We start from the raw sequence: 10,464 nt of genomic DNA on the forward strand, positions 1-10,464 counted from the left end.
ACACTGCCCATTTTATGATGGATTATAACAATAAATCTCCACTGCCTCAAGCAATAGACTGCTGTGTTGGAATTATTTGCTTTTCCACAGATTTACAAGAGGACTTGGGTCCGTACCCCGTGCACTGGAACTTACCCATGTCAAGCAATCTGCTTTTATTAAAGGAACACTATAGTCACCAGAACAACTACAGCTTAATGTAGTTGTTCTGGTGAGTATCATAGATCCCTTCAGGCATTTTTATGCAAACACTGCCTTTTATATTGCCTCAAGGGACACCTCTAAATCGCCACTTCTTACATGGCCGCTAGAGGTGCTTCCTAAGTCAGTGCTGCCGAAAAAGCAGCCCTGACATTCAGTATCCCCACGCTCTGCAAGGAGACGCTGAATTTTCCTCAGAGAGGCATTGATTCAATGCATCTCTATGAGGAGCTCCTGATTGGCCAAAATGGCATTTGGCCCCGCCCCCGTGCTGATTTTCGCTTTGGATTGGCTAAAAATTGTCCATTTGACGATGTCACAAAGGGGACGGAGCCAGCGTTGGCGATAAGAAATAAGGTGAGTTTTAAACTTTTATAGGGGGACTAAGTGGGGGCAAGCCACCTAAATGATGGGTTAAACACTATAGGGTAAGGAATACATGTTTGTGTTCCTGTCCCTATAGTGATCCTTTAAATAGTTAGGGAAGACATTCTGTTTGGTTTTCTATATGGCATCATTACTACGGCATTAAAGAAACACTCCAAGCACCATAACCTGTCATGTAGTGACACCATCACTGGCCTTCCCCCCACCCCTCCAATGTATGTTAGTAGTAGTTTGACTTCTTGCCTGGGGTTCAGAAGGTTCTACTCCCTGCTACTTCTATTCGGGTTTAAAAGCCATAGGATCTACCATTATGTCTCCTCAGCTAAGCCCTGCAGAGCAAGACCAGCTCATTGGCTTAAAGTGGCAGCAGATCACTCTCAGCCAACTAGCTAGGCCCTGCACCACTAGTCTTGGTGTAGGCAGAGCGTTGCTGGCTCTCTGAAAGGCAGGGACTAGCTCCTTGCAGCAGTGAAAGAAAACGGATATGGCTACCCTAAGTGGCTGCCTAGGACCCAAGAGTTAAGCAGAGCCCCGGAACCATTAATTTGCTAGACCTCATTAACCATCCCTATGTTAAAGAATGAAGGTGGGGGAGGAGGGGGGGTAAAACTGGTAACTTGCTAGCACCCCATGGGTCTTAACCTTTCTCTGCCTAGCAGACCCTAGGTAAAAAGTCAAACCATCCGTAAACCAGAGCACTCCCGGTGCCAAAACCAGAAAAGCACAATGGTTCACCTGATAGATGTAGTTGCTCTATAGGCCTATCAATTGATCGTCATACTCTGTTTTGATCTTTAGCACTTCCTCAATCTGGAGAAGCCTCATTAAAGTAACACTATATCGTTGGGAATGCAAAACTGTATTCCTAACACATCACATAGTGTCCCTCTACCAATAACATCCATGTGTTGAAAGGGTTAAAAACCCATCCAACACTTCCTTTAATTAATTAGATGAAACACTCAAAACTAAAAACAATGCAAGCAAAGCATTACTACGTTACAAAAATACTGGAAGGCACATGGGATAATCTGGCAGTGTGTGGCTAGAAACACAGGAAATTAATTAGCACAATGTTTGGGTATACACCTTTCCTACAAACTAGATTAGAACACGCACTTAGAAAATTGCAGGGTATCCACCAACTAGGTCTATAATTTGTTATTTCCTCGCACACTGTTCACAATGCTAGTTTAGTAAAACTATGGTCACTACGGTTATCATTATCACACCACTATTGATATAGCACCAACATTATCTGCAGCACTTTATAATTATCGGGATATATGACAAGTAATTAACATACAAAATAATATTCACAGAGTAAGAAAGCCTTGCTCAGATGATCTTACAATTTAGGAGTAAGGGATAAAGAAACACAAGAGGAAGAATTCACACCAAGAAATTACACAAATTAAATAAATCCACAACATCCACAATTTGGTTATACGGTGTCTATATGAATGCAGTACGTTTTTTTTTTGTTTTTTTTAAATATTTTCTAAGAGGAGCAGTCTATATAGTTGTGCAGCAGTTTTTCTACCCGTGGCTGACTGTCACTATGCGATTACACAGCCATAGCAGTGCACGTGGACTGTGCCTAGGCTCACATTAACAGAGCTGGAGGGCTTGCTCTTACACCGCAGCCCAGCTGCTGCACAAGCCGACAGGGAGATCAAAAGATCTCGCTGACTGGCCCAGCGCTCCCTCACTCCTACAAAGAACCTGCAGTTTACTTTAAATGGCCCCTAACGGTCTCGGACTGGAAGGAGCATTTACAGTGATCTGCACCAGCCAGAGGTGCAGACCACGAGCTCCTCCCACCAGTCCCATGTGACCTCCAGGAAATGGTACCTTTCTTCTCTGCCCAAGGTAAGAAAGGAAGAGGGGGAATCTTATTACATTCATAATAAATTGATGGGGTGACGGGAACAACACATCAGCTACCCAGACGTCACTCACAGCAACTCACAAACAGCCAAACATGCACTTAACAGCTAATATATATATAATAATATACATTATATATCAAGGAGACCTGAAGCGCACTGGCCAGGGTGAACGAGTTATTATATCTTATCATTACTCCAATATACATCTTCTTATTAACATTATATATCAAGGCACCCTGAAAAGCGCTGGCCAGGGATGTACAGGGTGAGCACAGCCTGGGGAGTATTATTATTAAACTTGTATATGAGCAATAATTATAAGATATATAATGATTAATAATAGGAAAATTGATAACTCGCTCACCCTGTACATCCCTGGCCAGCATGCTCCATGTCTCCTTAATATATAATGTATAATAAGATGTACAATAATGCACAGATGGGCAGAGCTATAAATTTCTTGGTTCGGCCGTATCACTGTGGTCAAGATGAACATCCTCCCACGCCTCCCATACCTTTTCCAGACAGTTCCGATCACACTCCCTAGAGCATTCTTTTAATCAATAACTACAGCTCAGCAGTTAATCACATCCCCCTGGCCACTGACACCCATCACTCTTAACCCAGACGTCGGCGGAGGCCTGAATCCAGCAGACCTCCACAATTTCGTACAGACGGACTGGATCTATAAGCGCCAATGGTGCAGCAGCAGCAAATTTAAAACCTTGACGGAAATGCGCCCCGATGCAGTCCCAACTGGTCTAGATAGATTCCATTACCACCAAATTAAGACCTACTACTCCACCTCAGCTACTAAACACCATTTCCATAGGGACCTCACACACACTTCGAGATGATATGCACTGTGAAGCAACATGTCGGGATATGTTGCCTCGCAGTGCATGTATCCCGATACTGTATGCAATGCTCTTGGGGTCTCGGTACTGTACGCAATGTTCTTGTCTAGGGAAAACAGACCACCACCCAAGTTAATTGACAGATAGGAAATGGAAACTGGAGAGACATTGACTGAGCAGGAATGGGACAAAATATTCATATTCACACACAAATGCTCAATTAGATCAATTAGGAGATGAGCTTTAAATCACTGACTAACTGGTACAGGCCCCCTGAAGTCCTACACCGCACGAATGCGGAAACATGGAGGGATGTTGGAGATGCAGGTCAGACACTGGCATGATGCTTCACGTCTGGTGGTCATGCCCTGGCATCTCCCCTTTCTGGGCAATGTTGAACTCTAAAATTAGGGAGATCTCAGACCGAGAGGTGCCCCTCCAGCCTTTGCCCATGCTATTGCACCATACTAGTATGACATTTAAATCCTACCAAAAAAAATATTTGACAAAACATCTGCTGACTGCAGCAAAGTCCCTGATACCCACGTACTGGAAACAGATGGATGTGCCAACCGTCCAGCAATGGGTTGATAGGGTAGGAGAAATCTATGCCATGGAATCAATGACAGCAGCCCTACAGGGTTCCGACAGGTGTACCCAGACACGGGCCACATGGCCAATGTACATTGCCGCGGATAACAAGCACCTAAATTAACTCCCACCCCATCCCCCCGTAATTTTTTTTCCCTCTCTCGATTACTTTTCTCTCTCTTACTTACTTCTTACCTACTCTCTTCCTTCAACCACTACTCGCTCTTCCTCCTGCCCCTCTTTCCATACCACCCTAACCACCTACGATCCCTATGCCCTGAACCGACTGACGCATATGGCTCACTGCCTGAACCCAACCCCCTAAGACAGATCCCCCACTCACCGATTACCTGGCAATAACTAATTTATGATACAGATATACACCACTGTGCAGCAGTCCCGAGCTGCAAAGTTACGGTTGTGTACTCAAGACATGGCTTGTTAAGGGGCGATGACATGTTTAGGTATACCTGTCCAATTGTAAGACCAATCTATGCACTAACTTTATACTTGTAACCTTAGAAGCTTGAATGCACACTTTTGTTTGCCAATGACGTATGTACAACCTACAGGCTTGTTGTATAGAAGTCTTTGAACATTTACTTTGCTCAAAAGCCGACTTGTAGTTACACCGCATATTGCTGGAAAATATAAATTACCAACAAACATAAAGATTGTCAAAAAAAATAAGATAAGATATATAATGTATAATAATAAGTAATAAGATATATAATAACCCTGTACAGCCCTGGCCAGCAGGCTCCAGGTCTCCTTGGTATATAATGTATAATAATAAGATCTAATATAATGTATAATAATAAAATATAATATAGTGATTAATAATAAGATCTAATATAATGTAATGTATAATAATAAGATATAATATAAGAAGTGGCTCACCCTGTACATCCCTGGCCAGCGCGCTCCAGGACTCCTTGGTATATAATGTATAATAATAAGATATAATATAATAATGTATAATAATAAGATTATAATATAATACGTTTCTCACCCTGTACATCCCTGCGTGCTCCAGGTCTCCATGGTATATAATGTATAATAATATAATAAGTTTCTCACCCTGTACATCCCTGGCCAGCGCGCTCCAGGTCTCCATGAAATATGAATAATAATATATAATATAATAAGTTTCTCACCCTGTACATCCCTGACGAGCGCGCTCCAGGTCTCCTTGGTATATAATGTAATGTAATGTATAATAATATAGTGATTAATAAGATTATAATAGAATAAGTTTCTCACCCTGTACATCCCTGGCCAGCGCGTTTCAGGTCTCCATGGTATATAATAAGTTTCTCACCCTGTACATCCCTGGCCAGCGCGCTCCAGGTCTCCATGGTGGCCAGCGCACTCCAGGTCTCCATGGTATAGAATGTAATGTATAATAATAATATAGTGATTAATAATAAGATTATAATATAATAAATTTCTCACCCTGTACATCCCTGGCCAGCGCGCTCCAGGTCTCCATGGTATATAATGATTAATAATAAAATATAATATAATAATAATATATAATATAATAAGTTTCTCACCCTGTACATCCCTGGCCAGCGCGCTCCAGGTCTCCTTGGTATAGAATGTATAACATTATAATAATAATAATAAGATTATAATATAATACGTTTCTCACCCTGTATATACCTGGCCAGCGCACTCCAGGTCTCCTTGGTATAGAATGTAATGTATAATAATAATATAATGTATAATAATATAGTGATTAATAATAAGATTATAATATAATACGTTTCTTACCCTGTACATCCCTGGCCAGCGCGCTCCAGGTCTCCTTGGTATAGATTATAGAATGTATAATAATAATAAGATTATAATATAAGTTTCTCACCCTGTACATCCCTGGCCAGCGCGCTCCAGGTCTCCTTGAAGTTCCGGCAGTGTCCGCACCATGAAGCGTAGAACTCTGCCAGCCAGGAGCTGCTGGAGCCGAGCAGGAGGGAGCGGGCGGACCCGGCCAGAGACACCAGCGGCTCATCGGCCGAATAGAGACCGGACTGCACCGGGACCCCCGTGGCCAGCAACACCACCAGGACCCCGGGGACAGACAACCACCCCGAGACCGGCATCTTCACTATACTGACCGAGGATACCCGGCCAGGAGACAGCCCGGAGACATCACAACGGGGAGGGGAGAGACTGCCCATAGACAGCCCAAGTGGGAGGGGAGCGACTGCCCATAGACAGCCCGGAGACATCACAACGGGGAGGGGAGAGACAGCCCACCGGGGAGAGAGACTGTCTGAGAGACATCCCACTGGGAGGGGAGAGACTGCACGGAGACATCCAGGAGACAACCTACCGGGGAGGGGAGACTGCCAGGAAACAACCCACAGTGAAGGAGTTACAGCCCAGAGACATCCCACCGGAGAGGGGACAGACTGCCTAGACTGAGACATACCATGGGGAGGAGAGAGACCGCCTGAGAGACATACTACGGGGAGGGGAGACCCCCAGGCAGACATCCCAGGGGGGAGGAGAGACTGCCTAGGAAACACCACACCAGGGAGAGAGAGACTGAGAGACATCCCACCCAGGGTAGTGACAGAAGAGCTGTGGATGAGAGAGAGGGGACACAGAGACTGACAGGATTATTCACTAAAGTGAGAATTGTCAGAAATTCAATGTGAATTTCAAATTTAAAGGACCACTCTATGCACCCAGACCACTTCAGCTTAATGACGTGGTCTGGGTGCCAGGTCCAGCTAGGGTTAACCCATTTTTTTAATAAACATAGCAGTTTCAGAGAAACTGCTATGTTTATAAATGGGTTAAGCCTTCCCCCAAAGCCTCTAGTGGCTGGCGGAACGGAGGAGGATCGGAGGCAGAGAGCTCCCTGCCCAGCACTGGAAAAAAGTAAGTTTTACCCCTTTTCCCCTTTCCAGAGCCGGGCGGGAGGGGGATCCTGAGGGTGGGGCACCCTCAGGGCACTATAGTGCCAGGAAAACGAGTATGTTTCCTGGCACTATAGTGGTTCTTTAAGGCCATGTAGCTAAACTAAAAATGTTTCAATTGCAGCTGTCTGCGGGGGAGGAGTGGTCACCAGCGTTGGGAGCCCAGCGCTGGATTAAAGGGACACTATAGTCACCTGAACAACTTTAGCTTAATGAAGCAGTTTTGGTGTATAGAACATGCCCCTGCAGCCTCACTGCTCAATCCTCTGCCATTTACGAGTTAAATCCCTTTGTTTATGAACCCTAGTCACACCTCCCTGCATGTGACTTGCACAGCCTTCCATAAACACTTCCTGTAAAGAGAGCCCTATTTAGGCTTTCTTTATTGCAAGTTCTGTTTAATTAAGATTTTCTTATCCTCTGCTATGTTAATAGCTTGCTAGACCCTGCAATAGCCTCCTGTATGTGTTCAATTTAGAGATTGAGATACAATTATTTAAGGTAAATTACATCTGTTTGAAAGTGAAACCAGTTGTTTTTTTTCATGCAGGCTCTGTCAATCATAGCCAGGGGAGGTGTGGCTAGGGCTGCATAAACAGAAACAAAGTGACTTAACACCTAAATGACAGTGAATTGAGCAGTGAAAGTGCAAGGGAATGATCTACACACTAAAACTGCTTTATTTAGCTAAAGTAATTTAGGTGACTATAGTGTTCCTTTAAGGTAAGCTGCTGAAGGGGTTTTAACCACTTCAGCGCCACGGAAGGGGGACCCTGAGGGTCCCCCAAGGATGACATAGTGTCAGGAAAATGGGTTTGTTTTCCTAACACTATAGTGATCCTTTAACATTGATTTGACCCTGGGCAAGCATTTGCTTGGGCCCCCCGATCCCCTCCCTCCCACCATCTTACATGCAAACACACCTTCCACCCAAAGACGCACATAAAGAAAACACAAAAAACACACACACACACATAGATCTTAGACTTAGACACTTAGACTTACACACTCAGACATACATACAGATGCAAGCACTGACATAAAATACAGATACACACATACACAGGCTCAGACATACACAGCTACATACATCCAAATACACAGACATACAAAGACAGATACACAGACACACAAGTGCATACACAGATATACAGATACACACACTAACACACACACAGATGAACAGACAAACACACCCTGACATATATGCAGATAAACACAATAACACACATACAGATACATACACGGACATACATGCAGTTACACAGACACACACTAACACATACAGACGTACAGACACACACACATATACAGATACACACACACAGGGGCACACATGCAGCTACACAGACACACATACCAAGAGATACACATATAAACACACTGACACACCTGACGGAACACACACACTTAATGACAAACATTCAGATACACAAGATGACACTCATATAGATGCAAACATTGACACACACTGGCACACGTACAGACCGATACGCATACAGACTGAGACACATAAAGATACACATATAGACAGATACACACATAGATGCATATACACATACAGACAGAAACACATACAGACACACACACAGATACGCATACAGACAGATACACAGAAACACATGCATATACACATACAGAAACACAGATACACATATAGACAGATACACATGCATATACACATACAGACAGATACACACACGCACACACACACACAGATACGCATACAGACAGATACACAGAAACACATGCATATACACATACAGAAACACAGATACACATATAGACAGATACACATGCATATACACATACAGACAGATACACACACGCACACACACAGTCAGATACATACACAGACACACATGGAAAATATACAATTTAAGTCACCCTCCTGTTTCCTACCTTTTGGGTGCAGGAGGTGACTTCCCTGGGGTCCAGTGGCTGTTGGGAGTTGGGCTCTCTCTCAGTCCGCGCTCCTCCTCTCTTCCTCCCTCCCACGCAGTACTCTCTGTGTTAGCTAGGAGGAAGTGACTGCACTTCCTCCTAGCACTGACCTCATCACAGGGTCATTGCTATCGGGTGGCCCTAAGAGCCTGGGCCACCCGATGGGCCCCCTCATCGTGCAGTCCGTGGTGGTAGTGCCACATGCACCACGGCAGCTTCTTTGGCCCCCTGGAATGACTGGCTCCGGGGCAGCTGCCCCTTTTGCCCCGTGTTAAAGATGGCCCTGCACCCTCCTGTTTCCTACCTTTTGGGTGCAGGAGGGTGACTTCCCTGGGATCCGGTGGCTGTCTGAGGCTGTTGGGAGTTGGGCTCTCTCTCAGTCTGCGCTCCTCCTCTCTTCCTCCCTCCCGCGCAGTACTCTCTGTGTTAGCTAGGAGGAAGTGACTGCACTTCCTCCTAGCGCTGACCTCATCACAGCGGGCCTGGACGCGCTGTTAAAACACCGCAGCGCTGACCGGGCCCCTGCAGACTCGTTGCTATTGGGTGGCCCTAAGAGCATTGGCCCCCTCATCGTGCAGCCTGCGGTGGTATTACCACACGGGCCACACGCACCATTGCGGACTGGGGCTCAGGGGGCAGCTGCTTTGGGCCCCCTAGAAATGACTGGGCCCGGGGCAGCTGCCCCTTTTGCCCGTGTTAAAAACGGCCCTGTGTGTATGTCAGTGTTCCTGTGAGTGCAATGCAAGGAAGAGATTAGGTTGTAAACCCCCATAAATAATACAGAGAGCAATTCCCATGATGATCAGCCCGTATTATAGGCTTAGTATTGTAGAACATGCTCTCCACATATTTGTAAAGTGAAATTCCCACAAAGCCCAATCAGACGTAGAGGTTTGCAGAGCATTATGGGATTGTAACTCACATATATATTTTTTTTTTTATAAATTTGTTATATCTCCCCAGCCAAATCCTCCAATTATATCTTGTTAGCCCCCGAGTATTCTCTCCCTAGCCTCCCCAGCTATCTCTCCATACCTCCCAACCCCAGTTATTCTTCCTTAGCTAAAGAGGCAGCAATTTCCCATACCACCTGCCTTACAAAGACTTCTCATTGAGCTGCATTGGGAAGTCTGTGATTGGACAGACACAAAAAGTCTGAGAGGGGTAAGAAGGGGAGGGCTCTTCGTAGACAAGAGATCTGCAGCTTTTGCAGGCTGTTTTCATCACCAATGAATAAAACACATAATGAAATGCATGCTTGTTTTCATTTGGGATATCCACTAAACAGTGATTGTTATTGTTTTTATTTGGGCAGTGGAGTGTCCCTTAAAGACCTCTACCCCATAAAAATGTGCAATGTTTTACAGTTCTTCTTAGTTCCCACTGCAGTGAATAAACCTGTGCGTAAACATTGGTAAAAAATAGATCATGTCTGCTAGCCCGTAGTTTTTTTTCTTAGACTACCAAAATTGAAATAATATTTTTATGAGCTTCTTTATATTATTGTAAATAAAGGTGCAATATAATTTTAAATAGAGCAACTACCATGAAAAAAAGGGATAGTGATTTCAGTCAGCTACCTCCCTACAGAGGCCAAAAATTATAGGTTAACATTTAGCCTAATATAATTGTGGTTGGGAGTGATATTTATTCTCAGATATT

General features: G+C 44.4%; 1 protein-coding gene across 2 annotated transcripts in view; it reads right to left on the minus strand.

The window, feature by feature from the left end:
• QSOX1 (quiescin sulfhydryl oxidase 1) overlaps window positions 1-6,104 on the minus strand; it is a 61,540-nt gene extending 55,436 nt beyond the window's left edge. The window contains exon 1 of one of the 2 annotated variants that reach the window (XM_063428312.1): window positions 5,796-6,104. In XM_063428312.1, coding sequence (XP_063284382.1) covers window positions 5,796-6,033 — 238 coding nt within the window. In that variant the 5' untranslated portion in view covers window positions 6,034-6,104. Of the gene's footprint in view, window positions 1-5,008; window positions 5,047-5,795 lie in introns of those variants that run through there. The other variant, XM_063428313.1, reaches the window with a different exon arrangement.
• Between the last annotated feature and the right edge of the window lie 4,360 nt (window positions 6,105-10,464).

Source organism: Pelobates fuscus, chromosome 7 (genome assembly GCF_036172605.1).
Source record: "Pelobates fuscus isolate aPelFus1 chromosome 7, aPelFus1.pri, whole genome shotgun sequence".
Classification (NCBI taxonomy): domain Eukaryota; kingdom Metazoa; phylum Chordata; class Amphibia; order Anura; family Pelobatidae; genus Pelobates; species Pelobates fuscus.